The sequence below is a fragment of the Aquarana catesbeiana genome, linkage group LG05, assembly GCF_042186555.1.
Source record: "Aquarana catesbeiana isolate 2022-GZ linkage group LG05, ASM4218655v1, whole genome shotgun sequence".
NCBI lineage: Eukaryota > Metazoa > Chordata > Amphibia > Anura > Ranidae > Aquarana > Aquarana catesbeiana.
In genome coordinates, this window is record NC_133328.1 from 248,172,895 (window position 1) to 248,193,364 (window position 20,470).

The 20,470-nt window shown below is 43.5% G+C and overlaps 1 protein-coding gene across 1 annotated transcript in view; it reads left to right on the forward strand.

Annotated features, from left to right (window-relative positions):
* The window catches only part of CLPTM1L (CLPTM1 like), a 232,071-nt gene that overhangs the window by 91,158 nt on the left and 120,443 nt on the right, over positions 1-20,470 (forward strand). Inside the window, exon 8 of the mRNA XM_073630688.1 lies at positions 6,667-6,761. Within this exon, the coding sequence (XP_073486789.1) occupies positions 6,667-6,761 (95 nt within the window). The remainder of the gene's footprint in view (positions 1-6,666; positions 6,762-20,470) is intronic.

Sequence of the window (20,470 nt, forward strand, 5' to 3'; positions counted from 1 at the left end):
AGGCTACACACGTTAACAATAGAGCGCCTGTACTCTGTCCCTACTCCCTCTGCCCGGTTTTTTCCCCAATCCCGACAGAAGTCATGGACCCCAAACACGCATCAACAGATGAGACGCAATCATACACTTCACTCAAGCTCCGCTCTATAAATGTACGCAGCCTAAACACGCCCGAAAAAAGATCTCTCCTACTTTCCTCGTTGCATAAATCCAAAACCCATATTGCACTTATCCAGGAAACACATTTTAGGACAGACGCAATCCCCAAACTACAAGACAAACAATTCCCGACAATATATCACGCGACCAATAATGAAGCTAAATGAAAAGGGGTTTCCATTCTCATATCTAAAAACTGCCCAATCAATGTAACTGATGTCCAAAGAGACCCCCCAAGGAAGATTCATATTCATAAAAGGTACCATACATGAGAAGCAAATCACAATAGCTAACCTCTATGCTCCAAATACGCGACAGGTCACCTTTTTTCGCACCACACTAAAACTACTCATGACCTTCAGCTCAGGTACCCTAATAGTCGGGGGAGACTTTAACGTCCCTTTAAACCCCTCCCTCGATACCTCCAATGGCCACTCTTCTCTCACGTATAGAGCCCTTTGTGCTATTAAAACACAATTCAGTGACCTTCTAGTGCACGATACCTGGCGCACAATGTACCCTAATGGTAAGGACTTTACCTTTTTTCCCCACCGCACTCTAAATATTCACGCATTGACTACCTCTTTCTCTCCCAAGGCGATCTACCTCTTCTCCAGAAAACAACTATTGAACCGATGGTTCTATCGGACCACAACCCCATAACCATGACCCTACACATGCCCAATGCAAGGGTACATTCTCGCATATGGCGCTTGGATAACTCCCTACTCACTGATACAGAAGTCTCGAACACTATCTCCCAACACCTTACCAATTACTTCACCGAAAATGGATTAGGCGACACCTCTCCAGAAGTACCCTGGGCTGCACATAAGTGCGTTATCAGATGTACATTCGTTTCTATGGCGGCGCAACGAAACAAACTCAAAAGAGCTAAACTAGAGGAACTGACTAAACGCATCTCCAAGTTGGAACAAAAACACAAAGAATCCCTAGCCTCAGAAGCTTTAACGGAACTGACACAAGCTAGAAATGAACTTTTAGAGGAGTTACACAAAAAAATTTAACGTAAATACACATTACAACAAAAATGCTTCTATGAGTTTGGCAATACGTCCGGGAGGCTTTTAGCTAGAGCTCTACAGGCTAAAAAAGCGGCTCACACTATACACACAATCAAAGACCCCACTGGTAAAACCTTTGTCTCTTCAGAAGATATCGCAAAACAATTTGTACACTACCTCACAGACTTATACAACTTACGCACCCCTCAATCGCCCAACACCCTGGAGGAAAGACAGTCGGCAATTAAAACGTTCCTCGCCCAATATGCCCCCACCCCCCTCACAACAGAAGACTCCGCAACATTAGACTCCCCATTGACGTCGGATGAAATCGCACTGGCCTTAAAACAAATGAAACCAGGCAAAAGTCCGGGTCCAGACGGACTTACGGTCGGTTACTACAAATCCTTTTCAGAAATACTTATCCCCCATCTTGTCAAAGCATTTAATAGCCTCACACCTTCAAGTATAGCCTCCAAAGACGTTTTGGAAGCACACATCACCCTCATCCCTAAACCGGGTAAAGATGCTACCATGGTCTCCAACTACCGTCCAATCTCCCTACTAAATGTAGATGTCAAAGTGTACGCTAAAGCGATCGCCAACCTTCTACTACTGCTAATCCCTAAATTAGTATCGACGGAGCAGGTAGGTTTTGTTCCCGGAAGGGAAGCCCGTGACAAAACGACCAAAGCTTTAGATATTCACCACTGGCTAACCACCTCTGAAACGCGCTGCTTTTTCCTATCCTTGGATGCGGAGAAGGCATTTGACAGGGTAGCATGGGACTTTATGGAAGCAACCTTGCACTCTATAGGCTTACCACAGCAATTAATCCATATAATTATGGCTTTATATTCATCACCTACAGCTAAGATAAGAGTAAATGGTTGCCTGTCGGACGCCTTCTCTGTATCCAATGGTACACGTCAGGGATGTCCCTTATCCCCTCTAATTTTTATACTGACTATGGAACCGTTACTCCGTAAACTTAGAGAAAATCTAGACATCAAAGGACATTAATCACAGACAATTTAAAGTAGCGGCCTATGCGGACGATATCCTAATCTTCCTCATAGATCCGATTACTACCATACCCAACCTTTTAAAGGACTTAGCGATCTTCAAATCCCTCCTCCAACCTACAAATAAACTTCTCTAAATCCAAAGCCCTTAACATCTCTTTACCAACTGATATAGTCACACAATGCAAACAAAACTTTCCAATTAGCCGGGAACCCCATGCAATCACATATCTAGGCATTAAAATACCCTCCAAACTGACGGATATCTATAGACTAAACTTTTTACCCATCCTGCACACCATCCAAAATGACCTACAAAAGTGGACTACAGGAGCTTTTTCATGGTTTGGTAGGACAGCTATTTTTAAAATGAATGTACTACCCAGACTGCTTTATCTATTCCAAACCATCCCCATACAACTTCCTATATCCTTCTTTTCTACATACAAAAGGTTATGTAGGAATTTTATCTGGGCATCCAAACAACCTAGGCTGAATTGGAATAGACTGAAAACTCCCAAACTACAGGGGGACTACACATACCAGACGTACAAAAATATTATTGGGTCTGCCATCTTTCCAGAATTGTCGACTGGCATGTTCACAGCACAGACAAAGATTGGGTGCATATCGAAAACGCATTTACCCCGATAAAACTCTTACCATGGATTAATCAAAAAAAAATACCAGAAGAAGCAACACTAAATCCACTCATCAACTCCACACTTAGGAACTTCAAAGCGGCATGCAAACCGCTCCAGCTGACACCCACACCTGGTCCCATGACACCTCTGGAAGATAACCCAGACTTCGAACCGGGAGTATACTTACACTACCCTACGATAGACCCAAACAGACCCCGACTCAAACTACAACAATTGTTCCATCGAGGAACTCTCATGACGTACCAGGCCATGATTTGCAAATTTCCAGACTACCACATATCTTTCTACAAATACTTACAGATACGTCACTTCACTCACAGCCTAAAGTCCAAAGCAGACTTACACAGGGATCTCACACCTTTTGAACTCTTATGCAACAGTATAGAACCCCAAAGACACCTTATCTCATCCATATACACGCTCCTATTTTCAGCTCAGGAAATTAAAAATGATAACTTAGTTAGACAATGGGAACATGAACTAAATATAGACCTCACCGCCGAAGATTGGAAACACGTTCACAACCATATACATAAAGGATCGCTCAATATATCAACACAGGAAAACGGATATAAAATCTTTACAAAATGGTATAGGACCCCCGACAAAATTCATAAATTCCATCCAAACCTCTCTCCACATTGTTGCCGTTGCAATGCCACAAAAGGTACACTACTTCACATATGGTGGGAATGCCCTCTCATCCAACCCTATTGGACTGAAATTCATCGCTTAATTACTCAGATAACGACATACACCCCTGACTTCACTCCTGCCCAATACCTACTTCATCAGCCCTCACTTCCACAACATGCACACAAGAAATCCCTGGTCCTACATCTCATTAACGCCGCAAATTTATGTATCCCTGTACACTGGAGAAGCACATCTCCCCCCACTGTCTTGGAATGGATTCAGAGGGTTGACAGATTGGCGGAAATGGAAAATCTCATCCATCAATCTTCCGACGCACCATCTAAATACAAAAATACCTGGGCATGTTGGTCTCATTTTAAATTATCTCAAGCTCCAAACATTTCAACAGGTTTTTCTCGTACTGACCCAGACGATAGCACGAGAACACAAATACCTGAATAAATACATAAATAAGTAAACAAAATACCATAACCCTCCGTCTCCCTTCCCCCTTTACTTTTCCTGTCTCCTCAACACTATAACCCCTACAACCTAAGAGGTACTTCTGAGGCCGCTTAAAGACAATAAGTGTCACCCCAGAAACCTTAATAATCTACTTAGCCAGAACCGACATGCTCCAGAATTGCCCTTCTTTATACTCCCCCCCCACTGGGCACAGATAGTACCCTATAGGGGTGCCCAGCGGCGGGGATAAAGCTGTTACGGTCGGTAACTTCAAACGGTCGGTAGATTCAAACCACACACAGACCCAGTTGTATTCCTCCCGTTTATAGGAACCAATGATTCACTTTTCATGATAAACCATCATTGTCATAATACTTCAATTTGTTTACTCTGAAATTTTCACTCAAGACATACGAATTAATCTCCTCCCTCTTTCTGCAATGACAAGCAAAGATTATATCCATGGTTTTTGTTACTGGGTCATATTCGGTACAACTTTGTACATTAAGATTTAACTGTAAACTTTGTTTCTCGTTACTCTGTAATGTATGCCACTGTGTCACATTTTGTAAATCTGTGAAAATTCAATAAAAAATATTTTAAAAAATATATATAAATAATTAAATGATGCAAATCCTCAAACAATCCATGTTAATTCCAGGTTGTGAGGCAACAAAACACGAAAAATGCCAAAGGGGGCGAATACTTTTGCAAGGCACTGTACATCTAAAAATCACCTTTAAATAATGTAAATGGTATAACTTTTTTATGTTTCCCCCACTGAAAACCTTTTCACTTTTAGATGTGTTACTGACACAGCAGACGTCCAATACAGAACCTGCCAAAAAATGTTCAGTAACTAGAATGTCATTATAGCTGTCAGTATAGCTTCCAGGAATCACAATGGCATGGCGGAGACATTCCTTTGGGTAACCTTTCAGGAAGTGTCTAATCCATTTGTGAAATAGCTGGTATAACAAATATGCACGTGAAAGTAATGTGACAAGCATTAGTAATTTTTATTATCCACTGAAATTTTTGAGTATGTTAAAAAGAGAAATCTTTCACACCATAGAGATAGAAGGGAGAACCCTTTTGAAGTGCCTTTGGAGATTGCACGGTCATGTTTTAAAAGGGCATCTGTAAATTACCAAATATATTGTTCATTTAAAGCGGGGGTCCACCTAAACCGCCAAAAAAAAAAATATTAAAAGGCAGCAGCTACAAATACTGCAGCTGCTGACTTTTAATAAATGGCTACTTACCTGTCCCAGGGTCCAGCGATGTCGGCAGGCGACGCAGAGAACCCGCTTGGTTCTCGGCAGCTGCCGCTGCCATCCTAGGTGAGGGAATCGGGAAGTGAAGCGTTGCGGCTTCACTTCCCGGTTCCCGATGCGCATGTGCGAGTCGCGCTGCGCATCGTAACCGGTCCCCACTATCTCCTGGGAGCTGTGTGTTTCCCAGGAGACAGCGTGGAGGGACAGGAAGAGGCATAGACTCCCATGGGAGTCTATGCCGGAAGTGGGTGCAAATACCTGTCTTAGACAGGTATCTGCACCCCCCTCCCCCCTGAAAGGTGCCAAATGTGACACCGGAGGGGGGGGGGGGGGTTCAGAAAAGCGGAAGTTCCATTTTTGTGTGGAACTCCGCTTTAAACTCCAAAGTCAGTCTGATAATTCTTTACCTTAACAAAATGCTTTGCTGCATGGACATCAATGAAGTATAGGTGCGCAGTAGGAATACTATGCTAAACTTTAATATAAGGTACTTATTAGATATTATAATATTGCTGTTTAATTTGCCTTTAGAATGTACATATAGGTGGCAAGATGACAAAGCTATTATGTTTGCACACAATCCAATTATACATTTTCTGCCCCTGATGACATGTTTGTTTTTATATTCTGTTACTTGTTCATGTGTATCACTTGAGTTAACAGTATTTTCTGAAAAGAAAGTCAGTACTGTTTATGGCATGATTTTTTTTCTTGCGACATTTAAATTAAGCCAAGATGAATAGCAGTATAAGAGTTGCTATTGCTGCTTTAGTGTAGAGGTGAAGGCTCTGCGGCTTAGTCTGATTATGGTTTCACTACCTACTGAGCTTGGAACATGGACAGAATATAGGACTTTTAAAACCTCTTTGGCTACATGCTTGTTTTAAAGTCAGTGAATCACTAGGTATTGGAGTTGGTGTCCAAGTAATAAATTCCACGCCTTTTAAAGATTAGCTGGACTTTCAAAAGAATTCCATAGCATTAGCCAGCTATGGGACTGCCTCACTAGCTAGGAAAAAGTAATTATATGTACCCCCAAAAGCATGGGCGCTGCACTCTATAGTCCTTTCCTGAATATAACCGTTTGCAGGGCTCCCCCTATTAGTCAACCTGTGTACTGATGATGTAGAAATACAAGCTAGCGTGTGATAGACATGCCTCTTGTCCGCATCATCAATACACAGCCCAGAATCACTAGTAAAAGCTAACTGGTTACTGCGCACAGCTGCACCAGGTGCTGTGTGCAGCAGTTTAGTAAATCTCCCCCCACTGTGTCCCTCAGTGGACTCCAAGAGCAGGGTTTTATGGTAAGTACAATATCACTTTTTTTTTTTCATTTTTTTGTTGTTGTTTCTTCCTGTGTACTCATGCTGGAGAAATTGTACTGCATATGATGGAATGCTGTTCTTTGCAGGATTTTCAGAAAAAGATGCAGATGAAGTAAAAGGGATTTTCGTGGATACCAATCTTTATTTTTTAGCCCTCACTTTCTTCGTAGCTGCTTTTCATGTAAGTTTAAATTGATTGCATAAGTGCATTTTTAATACAAAACTCATATTGAGTTTTTTTGTAATAACTAACATGCATCATCGGTTTAAAAAAATACAGCAGTACTAGTCTAACAGCAACATAAAATATTGTTAGCATAATTTGTAGGAGAAGTCTTAAAAATAACATCTATATGTGTTTCCAAATCGTCTTCCAGGACAGTATATGAGAGATAGGCACGGTCTCCAAAAGGCAACACATCACCAAAAAATACTTAAATGGAAGTCCCTCTGCTGAACTGGTCAGTATTTGCGTTTACTCCTTCAAACAGGAAATGTTCCGTTTGAACTCTGGGTGGGGGGGAAGAAGCCTTTTGGGCTCTTCCCTCCATCTTTCTTTATTTCTTATTGTACATCACGGGACACAGAGCCATAGTAATTACTACGTGGGTTATAGGCCACCTTCAGGTGATGGACACTGGCACACCCTAAGACAAGTAGTCCACTCCCTACATAACCCCTCCCACTACTGGGAGTACCTCAGTTTTTCCGCCAGTGTCTAAGGTGTTGGCCATGAGTAAAGATGTGCTATGCTGGGGCTAGCTATGCAGGATCCATTCAAAGTGTCTTTTAGGCCGAATTGAATGGTACCCGGGCCTCATGTCCTAAGAAACGTGTCTCTTTTTAGAGAGCTGGTTCCCGGGATCCAGTACTTTTGGTATTAAGGCCATAAAGTTTACTGGCGGGATGCTATTGCAGGTCCAGGATTGTAGGTTCCCCAAGGGTCCCTGGCTCCTTAAGGTTTGTTATCGGAACCCACAACTGAAGGGTGAAGATTGGGTCTGTTGGTTTTTACCACAGAAAACCCTGTGGCGGGTTTCCTTTAATTTTCCTTTAATTAGTAAATATTGTCATGCCTAAGTGTCACCACTGGGGACTGTATGGAGCACATACCTTCTCATGCTTCCTCAAGAGATTACGCTGTGTCCAGAGCAGTGGGCTTTTTTTTTTCTCTCCAGCCAGCAGCAGACCTCCGGTAAGTCTGGGGGGGGGGTTTCCTCTTCCTCAGACACCCCCCACCTGGGCTATACTCCCCCCTCCTCACGAGGAAGAGTGTCAGGAGGAAACAGAAAGAAAAAAAAAAACGATCAGCACGCTGCTCTACTTGGCGGCTTCCAGGCTCTCTACTCGCCATTTTTCCCCTCACAGACGATCCCGTAGGATCAGAGGCCTGTGCTCGCGTGGGAAAGTTCTTATTTAAAAAAAGAGGGGGTGGCGAAGGCTATGGAGGGGAGCGGGGCTTAGCATGGCGTTGGCTTCCTCCAACGTCCAGCACGGGAATGTTTTTTTTTAAAAGCAAAGCACCAATATTGCTGCTGCAAGCTGACGGAGGGACGCAAGAGGGGCATGAAAGAGTTTTGGTGACACGGGCATTCCTTTTGACACATTTACTATTACATCAGGCTGAGCATTAATAGCAGCGGCAGGGCTGGACTATTGCTCAAGCAGCGGATACGTTCCTTCTGGTAGTATCTCTGCTTTGTGCATCGGGCTATGTTCGGAAGGGGGGGTAAAAACGCCCCAAAAAAGGGCTATAGAAAGACCTCTACGACCACAAGGAAGCCTAGAACCATCTAAAAAAAGATGGCATCCTCCCCTGAGAGTGATATGGCTGGTCAGAGTGAGCCATCAGGGACGTCGGGTGTTGCAGCTGCTCTTAACACTTTAGCCCCTGTATATATTATTTAAGAGTTTTTTTCTTTGACCGTTTTAGGCTTGGAACAAAAGATTGAAGCGTTAGTCGCACCCTAGAGTGGGATTAAGTGTAACAGGTCCCCTTCTATTACCCAGGACCCTCAAACTGAGGAACGGGGCGAGAGATGACGAATTTCTCTCAGGAGACTAGGAAGAGGCTGATGACTCCTCTTCGGAAGATTTTGATACGAAAGGATCAGGTTCACAAGAAAGGTTGTTAGTACAATCTCTGAATTGGTCCGCTCCACATTTTTGCTGCCAGTAGCGGAGTCAGTCGATGAGCCCACTTCTTGTTGGGTTCGCTAAAGCATCCCCAAGCTATTCATGCTTTTCCTATCCATTCATTACTAAAAAAACATATGTATTCTGAGTTGGAGCACCCAGATAAACCGTTTTTTCCTCCAAAAAAAGTTTTTAACACTTTATCCTATGGAGGAAAAGTTTAATTGAAAATGGGGGATTCCAGCAATTGACGCTGCTATATCCTCTGTTAATAAAAACTTGACTTGTCCAGTAGACAATTCTCAAATGCTGAAGGATCCAACAGATAAGAAGTTGGAGTTCCTATCTAAAAACAATATTCTCTGTTAGGTTCAGTGGTTCAGCCTGCACTGGCAGCGATCGATGTATGTCAGTCCTTTAAAGACCAGTTTAAACAGGTGCTCAAGATTATTCCTAATCAACAGGCCCAAGATTTGGCCGGGTTATCAGAGGCGTTATGTTTTACAGTAGACACTATGAGAGATTCTATTCTCCAGGCTTCACGGCTTGTGCTCAGGCTGGTGCATGTGCGTAGAATTCTATGGTTGAAAAATTGGTCAGCCGAAGCGCCATGCAAAAAGCTCTTGGCTAGTTTTCCATTTCACGGTAAACAGTTGTTTGGGGACGATCTGGATAAATACATCCAAAGAATTTCTAATGGAAAAAGATCCCTTTTACCAGTTAAGAAGAAGTTTTTAAGCATTTTTCTTTTAAACAAGCTTCTTCAGTGCCAGGAGCATCAGCCTCCAGGCAGTCACGACGGCCTCCACCGTCAAGTTCAAGAGGTAGATCTCAAGGTCAACCCCAGGGTCAACCGAGGCCCTGGGGGAGGAAACCCACAAAACGAAATACTAAAACCTCCTTATGAAGGGGCGTCCCCGCTCACTCAAGTGGGGGGAAGACTTCTGCAGTTCTCAAGGGTCTGGCAGGAACAGTGTCGAAACAAATGGATGGCTTCCTCAATATCTTTAGGTTAGAAACTAGAGCTCTGAGAGTTCCCGTCCCTCGTTTTTTCAGATCAAACGTTCCCAGATATCCAGAAAAAAAAGAAGTCTCTCTTTCTGGCTTTGGATCATCTCTTGTCTCAAAAGGTGATATCGGTGGTCCCCATGGAAGAGCGAAGGTTGGGGTTTATTCAAACCTTTTCACGGTACCAAAACCAAATAGGTTGTCAGACCCATCTTAGATCTCAAAGATCTAAACCGGTTTTTGAATATCCGCTCTTTTCGCATGGAGTCAATCCAATCAGTGGTCTCCATGCTACAAGGTGGAGAACTGCTAGCGTCAATCAACATCAAGGATGCTTATCTCCATGTACCCATTTTTTCCTCTCACCAGAAATATCTACACTTTGAGATAGGAAATCTTCATTTTCAGTTTGTAGCTCTGCCTTTCGGTCTAGCTACTGCACCTTGAGTGTTTACAAAGGTCCTGGCTCCCCCTTTAGCCAGGTTAAGGGCTCAGGGTATAACGATTCTAGCTTAGACTATCTACTCTTGATAGATCATTCAGTAGCCCGCTTAAACCAAAGTTTGGTCACCACAGTCAGCTACCTGGAATACCTAGGTTGGATTCTCAACCTAGAGAAATCCTCCTTAAAACCATCAAGGAGATTGGGAGTATTTGGGTCTGATCATAGATATAGTTCGGAAGAGGATGTGTTTGCCCCAGGCAAAGATCAGTTCCATAAAGGAACTGATTAAGGTGGTCAATGCAAAGAAGAACCTTCTATTGGACTTTGCATGAGATTGTTGGGAAAGATGGTGGCATCATTCAAGGCAGTTCCTTATGCTCAGTTTCATTTGAGACTGCTGCAAAACAGTATCCTGTCAACTTGGAACAAGAAGGTTCAAGCTCTAGACTTCCCAATGCGTTTATGCCCAAAAGTGCGTCAAAGCCTTAGTTGGTTGATAACCAAGAATCTCCAAAAAGGAAAATCCTTTCTACCAGTTACCTGGAAAGTGGTAACAGATGCCAGCCTTCTGGGCTGGGGAGCAGTCCTAGAAGAAGCGTCTGTCCAGGGAAGATGGTCCAAATCAGAAATGACCTTGTCCATCATTTCGGGTGGCTCGTCTGGCACTGAAAGCCTGGACGCTCAGATTACAGAATTGTCCTGTCCAGATCCAATCCGACAATGCCACAGTAGTGGCCTATATCAATCACCAAGGGGGCACGAGAAGTTGTTCGGCCCAGAGAGAGGTGAATCATATCCTGTCTTGGGCAGAAGACAACATTCCTTGCCTATCCAGGAATAGAGAATTGGCAGGTGGACTACTTGAGTCGCCAACAGTTGTTCCCGGGAGAATGGTCTCTTCACCCAAACCTCTTTATATCAATATGTCAAAGATGGGGAATTCTGGACTTGGATATGTTTGCGTCCAGGTTCAACAAGAAAGATCGACAATTTTGTGTCAAGGACAAAGGATCCGCTGGCATGTGGAACAGATGCCTTGGTTTTTCCGTGGGATCAGTTTTCACTGATCTATGCGTTCCCTCTTGTTCTGCTTCCGTGCCTTCTTCGTGGGATCAAGCAGGAAGGGAAGGAGGTGATTATTGTGGCCCAGGAGATCTTGGTATGCAGAGATCGTAAAGATGGAGGTAGGGGACCCATGGACCCTACCACCACGGCCAGACCTTCTCTCGCAAGGTCCGGTATTCCATCCTACCTTACAAACGCTAATTTTAACGCTTTGGCTATTGAGACCCACATTTTGAAAGACCGTGGGCTGTCAGGTTCAGTAGTTTCTACTTTGGTTAATGCTAGGAAGCTGGCCTCCAGAGTCATATATTATAGAGTCTGGAAGGCATATGTCTCCTGGTGTGAATCCATGGGTTGGCACCCCAGGAAATATGTCATAGGTAGGATCCTTGAATTTCTACTGGTGGGATTAGAAATGAAGCTGGCCTTGAGTACTATCAAAGGCCAGGTGTCGGCCTTATCAGTATTTTTTTCAACGACCACTTGCTTCACACTCTCTGGTTCGTAGCTTTATTCAGGGGGTAACGCAGCTTGATCTTCCGGTTATGTCACCCCTGAACCCTTGGGACTTAAATTTAGTCCTGTTGGCATTACAGAAATAGCCTTTTGAGCTGATGCAAGATATTCCCTTGGTCCTTTTGACAAGGAAATCAGTTTTTTCTGGTCGCCATATCTTCTGCAAGAAGAGTATCAGAGTTGGCTGCTCTTTCTTGTAAAGAGCCATATTTGATTATTCTTAAGGATAAGGTTGTATTGCTTCCTCATCCTAATTTCCTACTGAAGGTATTGTCAGGTTTTCATTTAAACCAGGATATTGTCTGCCTTCATTTTTTTTTTCCAGAACCTCGTTTTGCGAAAGAAAGGTCACTACATTTTCTTGATGTGGTGAGAGCAGTCAAGGTCTTCTTGAAGGTGACTGCTCAAACCAATGTTTTGTTTGTGTTGCCAGAAGGTCCTAAGAGAGGACAGGCGGCATGGAAATCTACTATCTCTAAATGGATTCGTCAAGTGATTGTTCAAGCTTATGGTTGAAAGCTTATGGAGGAAAATTCCACCTTTTCATATTAAAGCGCACTCCACCAGGGCTGTTAGTACTTCCTAGGCAGTGCATCACCAAGCCTCCATGGCTCAAATCTGCAAGGCCGCAACTTGGTCTTCAGTCCCTACATTTACCAGATTCTATCAAGTAGATGTAAAAGGTCATGAAGATATCGCATTTGGGCGCAGTGTACTGCAGGCAGCAGTATAAGTCCTCTAGTCTCTTAGTGCCCTACTTTTGTTTTGGCTCCCTCCCTTCAGTTGGCATTGCTATGGTACATCTCACATAGTAACTACTATGGCACTGTGTCCTGTGATGTAAGATAAGAAAATAGGATATTTTAAAACAGCTTACCTGTAAAATCCTTTTCTATGAAGTACATCACAGGACACAGAGGTCCCTCTCTTCTTTTTGGTATACACGTGTATTGCTTTGCTACAAAACTGAGGTACTCCCAGGAGTGGGAGGGGTTATATAGGGATTGGACTACTTGCCTTAGGGTGTGCCAGTGTCCATCACCTGAAGGTGGCCTATAACCCACATAGTAACTACTATGGCTCTGTGTCCCGTGATGTACTTCAAAGAAAAAGATTTTACAGGTAAGCTGTTTTAAAAATCCTATTTTTGACTTCTTGCCTCCATAGTTTTGAGTGGTAAAACCCTCTATCATTTATGCCTCCTTAACCACCTTCCTGACTAGTGAGGGTGCAGTCTTGGGCTCCCTCCTTGGCTCCATCTTGGGAATCCAGGATCACTTCAGGCTTAGCCCCCTTGGGAGTTGCAGGACCCTTGGGTCTGTCCTGCGTTTAGCACTGTGACACCTTGACTGGCAATGCTGGGCATTATTCCTGGTAGAGATGGGGCCTGGGAACTGGCTTTGGGCCTTAAGTTGTAGCCCACCGAACGAGAGGAGAGGGATTTCTGGCTAGCCACTTTGTTTTCAGCTCTGTCACAGAGGTGCAAACCCAGAACCCTGGGTATTTAGGTAGCCCTTATGGATCGCTGTGCTCTTGGCATCAAGTACTCGAGGAGAAAACATTTGTGACTACAGGCACCAGTGCCACCAGCTTTCTTTAGGTAAGCGAGAGACTTTACTTATGTCATGTCATATTTTGGGTGTTTGTGGTTTGACCTCTCCCACCTTTTTTCCTGTTGGACTCTTTGATAAATATACAGGAATTATACAGTCATATCCCTCATGTGGGGAATATACCCATGGCTGTTTATTTTTTTACAGTGCCTAATAGATGTTTAAATTCCTCAATTATCCATATATGTTGAGACACATAGGTTATAGGGGATTTTGTATGTTTTAAGTTGACCACAACCTCCACTAAGTTTGGTCTCATTATTAGAATATTTTTTTTTTGTGTGGAGTCAGCCCTGTATAACTTACATGAAGTTAATCTAAGGGTTCTCACCATACCTGTAATGCTCATTGATCCACCCGGTGGGAGGCAATTTCTCACTGCTTATTTCCCTAATCTGGTAAATTTTCACTAATCCTTTCATGTGCTGTCCTGGAGGTCAATTTTTGAAAATCTTGAGTTTGTTTTACCAGTAACGCCATTTCCAGAAGTATGGACAGCAGTATCCCACCCTTGTGATATGTTCTGTTTTTTGTTTAGCTTCAGATGATGTCTTTTGGTTCTCTTCTAATACTGAACAGTTCAGCGGAGGGGCTTTCTTTTAAAGTATATTTTTGGCAATATGTTTCCTGTTCCTGTTGGGGGAGGTGCCCATTTCTCATGTGAGTGAGCAGGCGGGCCATACACGGTTCGAGTCTCAAACCGTTAAAGGTCAGGCTGCATGTACCACGTTGGTCCATCAATCAACTTGGGTACAAACAGCTTGCCAGATTGTCTTGCGATTATTGCTAGCGGCTGCTATAGCTACCAATAATCACTGTCTTCTCCCGACGGTGAATGTTTGGTAAAAGTTACATACACTGCTTTTATAATTATGTGCCTTTTGTGATGATGGCAACCTTGTTTTCACCAACTCTTGGAAATAAAGCCGTATATGGGTGTTTTTTTTTTGTACACACTGCAGAATTCCACATTGCAGGCAGGGTTAACTTGCTGCCACCTGCTTTACTGCACTTTCAATATCCGAAAAACCTATCAGCATTTTCAGCTCTACACAACCTAGGCGGCTTATCCACATCAATAAAAATATCTTGGCAAAAAATCTTAGCTTGTCTGGCTTCTGCCATCAAAATTAATATTTTAGCAGTTTTTAAGCGAGCGAGCATATCCACTGTTAGGGAGAATGTGAGATTCCTGTAAATGCAGCTGCTACCTCTATTGAAAACAGTGACCTAAGGGCCCCAAGTATGCAATTTCTGCAAGCATACTTCATTTGTATAGTTTAACAACTCTCTCCTTTATGAAATCATGGTAATGATGCACACTGATATGGTGGGTGACTGTAGGAAATAATGGATTCTGAATTTCTGCTTCTTTAGTTCTCTCTTTTCCTAGCTTTAGTCAACAATGATGCCGTTGCATGTTGTTATGGTTATAAATGTGTTCCCCTAATTCTGTAAGCGCGTTCACAGTGCTGGACTAAGCCCCCATTCACATCGGTGCGACTTGTCATGCAATGCAGCAGTTCCAAATCACATGACAAGTCTCATCCCAATGCCGGCAATGAAAACCGTTCATATTGCCCCGACTCATGTCGCAACAATTATGAAATAGGTTCCTGCACTACTTTTTACTGATTTTTATTGTTACTTGCATAGACTTTTGTTAAGTGAAGTCACAAGCTGCAATGAAATCGGCAGTGCAAATCGCATTGATGTGCGGCTTCAAAATCGCGCTGAAGTAGCGCCATTTGAAAGCTGCAACGATGTGAACCAGAACTCATTGTACTTTGCTAAGTGATAAAGACTAAAAGAAAAAAGTTGGGAAAACCCTCAGATGGGGAGGTCCCAGGAAACAAAGCGGCTAAGGCAGCCAAGGCAGCCAAAGGCAATACTAGGGTCTGGAGATATCATACAAAAAATTTTTTTTATTTAATAAAGATTCAGGTAAAATGGAATAGAACACACTGAAAAATCAGTGTGCACACTGGTAATTGTATGTTAAGTTGCACACTGCAAGATAGAAGTGCGCAGCTAATGCAATGGACAAACATATAAAGAAGAACTAGACAAACATGAATAGCAAGGTCCGGACACCAAATAACCATGCACACAGGGACCGCCAGTGGTAATTACCATATAAAAAAGGTGAAGCAAAAAATGCAACAAGGAAAAAAGGATCCTATTGGGCGGACTGTGTGTGCATGGCCCCCTGGGGATATTGAAGCGCAAGAAATATAAAATATTAGTGAGTCGTCTAAATGCTAAATAAGTTAGCAAATACTGGAACTTGTGGTAGAGGATCTCATAGGAAGTTCATTACATGAATGTCCATATTTTCCGATAATGCAGAGCTGTATGTCTGAATAGCGAAACAAATCTATATTTAAAGAATGGCAGCTTTCACATGAAAAGATCCTACAGAGCAAAAATGTGCGTTGCCCTAGATAGTGACAAACAAAGTGGATGAATTCAAGAGGCTGCTGTTGTGATCCACTGCCTATGTGAGCTTATGATGTACCGCAAGCCTCCCACTGTATACTTGCGACAGGCTGCTAGCTCTTGGGAAGCATATGGTGGTAGGTTTCAACATAAGATGTATACACACCTGTGATAGGTAGTGTTCGAAGTGGAGCTTGTGTGCTGAGGATTCAGGCAAAAACTTAGGCAGATCAGGACGGCAACAGATCTGGCAAAGCGGTACATGATCGAAATCCAGAGCTTGGTCAGGCAGGCAGAGGTCATACACAAGCTGGCGGTGAAGTACAAAATAAGCAGGCTAGAGAGTAGTCAGGAATTCAGGCAGAAGTTCAAATACAGTATTCAGAGTCAAAAAGCAGTCAAAACACCCAGGAAGCTAGTACAAACAAATGGGCACTGAGAGATAGGAAGTGCTGCTATTTATGGGCTGCTTTGATTGTGTATTGTCCACAGCTGACAGCAGGTGGGGCTAGTGAGTCCAAGGTAATGCGTCAAACTAAGAGAACATAGCTATAAATCCAGAGCTCCTCTGTGGCCCAACAAGTAAGACTACAGCTGTGGGACCAGGAGCGTCCCACTTCAAATACACCCAGGTAAATGACAGGGCCCCCTCCCCAGTGGACCCCTCGGGGGGCCTAGCGGGGTTTAGTGGGAAAGGTGGCATGGAAGTCTCGAATAAGAGCAGGACCATGCAAATCTTTGGCTGGGACCCAGGAACGGTCTGTGGCGGGATATCCCTTTCAAAGAACCAGATACCGTAGGCCAAGACCCTGTCTTCTAGAATCAAGAATCTTAGAGACTTCAAACTCATTTTGTCCATCAACAAGAACAGGAGGAGGTAGCTTTTGCCTTCTGGAGTAGCGATTGTAAATTGCCTTTTTGAGGAGGGAAACGTGGAATACAGGGTGAATCCGGAGAGAGGAGGGCAATTTCAACCGATAGGAGACTGGCCGACTCGAGCAATAATTCTGTAAGGTCTGATGAATCAAGGGCCCAATTTGGTAGAAGGTTGTTTCAGTCTCATGTATTTGGTTGATAGCCAAACTCTGTCCCCCACCACATATGGAAGTATATGGCATCTTCGATTGTTGGAGAAAAGTGCATACTTGCCTGCTGACTTCCGTAAGCAAATCTTTTTCCAATGTAGCAGAATATTTTTCACCCGCAGATCTGCTGCTGGTACACCAGAAGAAGGCAGAAGTAGGGGAAAAGTCTGAGGGTGATAGCCTAGGGCTGCGTAGAATGGTGTGGTATGAAGAGCACTTTGCCAACGGGAATTAATGGTGAACTTAGCCAAAGGCAAATACTCAGAACAGTTGGAGTGTAAGGCATTGACATAATGTCGAAGAAAGTTTTCTATGGTCTAGTTCATGCGTTCGGTTTGACCATCTGTTTGAGGGTGACGTTAGGTAGAGAGTGAGAGCGTTACTCCGTTTCTTGCAGAATGCTCTCCAGAATCAGGAAACAAACTGGGATCCGCGGTCTGAGACGACATTGGTAGGTATGCCATGGTATCTCACAATATGGGAAAGGAAGAGGGTAGACAGTGCTTTCCCTGTAGGTAATCCCGGGAGCAGCACAAAATGAGACATTTTGGAAAAGCGATCCACTATGACCCATATAACAGTCATGCCCTCGGACTTGGGTAAGTCTGTAATGAAGTCCATAGTCAAATGGATTCAAGGCTGGCAAGGTGCAGGAAGTGGTTGTAACAGTCCAGTAGGCAATGTGCAAGGTACTTTATTAGCAGCCCAAGTTGGACAGGTAGCCACAAAGTCAGCAACATCGCTTTTCATATGAGGTCACCAGACATGACGTTGGAAGGTCTTAAGAGTGATGGTGACACCAGGATGACTGGATAACACACCATCATGAGCTCAGAGGAGTACAGGTTTTTTGAGGCTAGAGGCTACGAACAGGCGACCTGGTGGTATCTTCAAGCCTTGGGGAACACAATTCTGGGTTTCTTGTAACTGTTAAGAAAGAGCCGTAGAGATCTGTACGACAATTTTGTGAGGTGGGATTATATACTGCTAGGTAGGTTGATCTTCTTCAGAGGTAGCGAACTGTCTGGATAGAGCGTCAGCTTTCTTGTTTTTATGCCCAGGAACATAAGAAAGAACAAAATGAAAATGGGAGAAAAGCAGAGCCCATCGAACCTAATGTGAGTTTAAACATCTCGCAGTCTGAACATACAGCAGGTTTTTATGGTCAGTGAGGATAGAAAAATGCTTGGGAGCCCCTTCCAGAAGATGTCGCCATTCAGACAATGCCAATTTGATGGACAGTAGTTCTCAATTCCCAACGTCGTAATTCATCTCCGCTGGAGAAAACTTTCTAGAAAAAAACACTACAGGATGGATTCTACCGGACTTAGGCTGTCTCTAGGACAGCACGGCACCTGCTCCTACTTCGGAGGCATCAACCTCAACTGTGTATTGGAGATCAGGATTTAGATGCTGAAGAATTGGAGCCTTGCTGAACATGTCTTTTAAATGCTGGAAAGCCGATTCTGCTTCTGAGGACCACATCTTGCAATTTGTACCTTTCTTAGTCATAGCAGTGAGGGGGGCCGCAATGGAGGCAAAACCTTTGATGAAGCGTCTGTAGTAATTTGTGAACCCTAGAAAGCTTTGGAGCCCTCTTAAAGTGGTCGGTTGGGGCCATTGCAAGACAGCAGCAAGTTTTTGAGGGTCCATTTGGAAACCGACAGAACTTATAATGTATCCAAGGAAAGGAATACAGCTTTGATGGAAACTGCATTTTTCAATCTTCGCGTAAGGATGCTTTTCTCTCAGTCGTAATACCTGCTTTACATGTGAGATGTGCTCTAGATGAGTCTTGGAAAAGATTAAAATGTCGTTCAAGTATATGATCACAAAACTGTTGCTGAAATCATGAAAAATGTAATTCATGAAACGTTGGAAGACAGCAGGGTCGTTACACAAAACAAATGGCATAACCAGATATTAAAAATGTCCATTATGAGTGTTGAATGCTGTCTTCCACTGGTCTCTAATTCGAATCAGATTATAAGCCCCTCATAGGTCCAGCTTAGAGAAGATAACGGCTCCCTTAAGTACATCAAACAGTTCAAGAATGAGAGGCAAAGGGTAGGAGTCTTTTTTACAGTGATTTGATTTAACCCTCAATAATCTATGCATGGTCGAAGACCCCCATCTTTTTTTAACAAAGAAAAAACCTGCCCCTACTGGAAAAGAAGGTCGGATAAAACCTCTTTCCAAGTTCTTTCATGTATTCCTCCATGGATTTTTGTTCAGGCAAAGACAGGGGATAGGTCCTTCCTTTGGGAAGAGGTGCTCCAGGAATCAAATTAATTGCGCAATCAAAAGAACGATGTGGCAGTAAAACCTCTGCCTTTTGCTTGCAAAATATATCTGCAAACTCATGGTATTCATGAGGCAAGGTAGGTGGGATGGCCACAGAAGCCAACAGACAACCAGAAAGTCTTTTGGGTTGAGACAAACAGTTTAGATGACAGAACGACCACCAAGAGGTTAGTTGTCCATTTTCCCAATCAAAAGAAGGGTTATGTTGTAACCAAGAATAACTGGCAGAAGTGAGGAATCCATAAGAGACAAGAGCACTTCCTCTTTGTGGAGTACACCTACCTGAAGGGTGATGGTCGTCTCAAATTTTACAATGCCATCTCCCAAGGGTTGTCCATTCAGGGTGGTGATGTTCAGGGGTCTAGACTTTGGAACAAATAAGATTTTATTTTCTTTAGCAAAAGTGTAGTCCAAGAATATGCCAGCGGCTCCAGAATCCACAAAAGCCTCACAGGAGACAAGTTTAGAGGCTAGATGGATAATTGCGGGATCTTGGTCTTGGAGGATATACCTGTAAGTTCTAACAAAGCTCCTCCAACACTGGTTAGACCCTGCCTTTTACTGGACAGGAAGGGCAGACAGATAACAAATGTCCTTTAAGTCCACAGTACAGGCATAGGTCCAATGCACGCCTCCTTTGTTTCTCCCACTCAGGTGGAGACTGCTTACTTCTTAGGGTTCCACAGGTGCCTGGGGTTCAGATTTCAGGTTCTGGCTGAAGTGGTGCTTGTAAGTTAGGGGCCAAACGGTAAACTGGCCTAGGAAACTTGTGAATTCTAAGTCTCTTGGCACCTTTTATGATACCGGACATCCAGATGAACACACCGCTCTATGAATTTCTCAAGGTCTTCTGGGGAATCCTTATAGACTAATTCGTCCTTGATGCGATCTGTAAAAGACCTTTTTGGAAGGCTGCACGTAATGCCCTAGAGTCCCAATTAATCTCGGCAGCCAGGGTACGGAACTCAATAGCGTATTGTGCCACAGACCTGGTACCTTGTTGTATGTCCAAAAGTGAGTACTCAGCTGCAGAAGCTCTATCTGGTTTGCCAAATACAGTCTGGAGAGAAGCCAGAAATTTGTCAGCGTCTAGCAGCACAGGATCATTGCTTTCCAGGTAAGGAGAGACCCAGGCCAGGGCCTTCCCCTTTAACAAGGAAATTACAAAAGTCACTTTGGCAGACGAAGTGTTAAGTCCCAGGGTTGTTGCAGAAATGCAAACGGCAAACATATAAAAAGCCTCTGCAGTCCTAAGTATCTCCACCAAATTTTTCAGGCA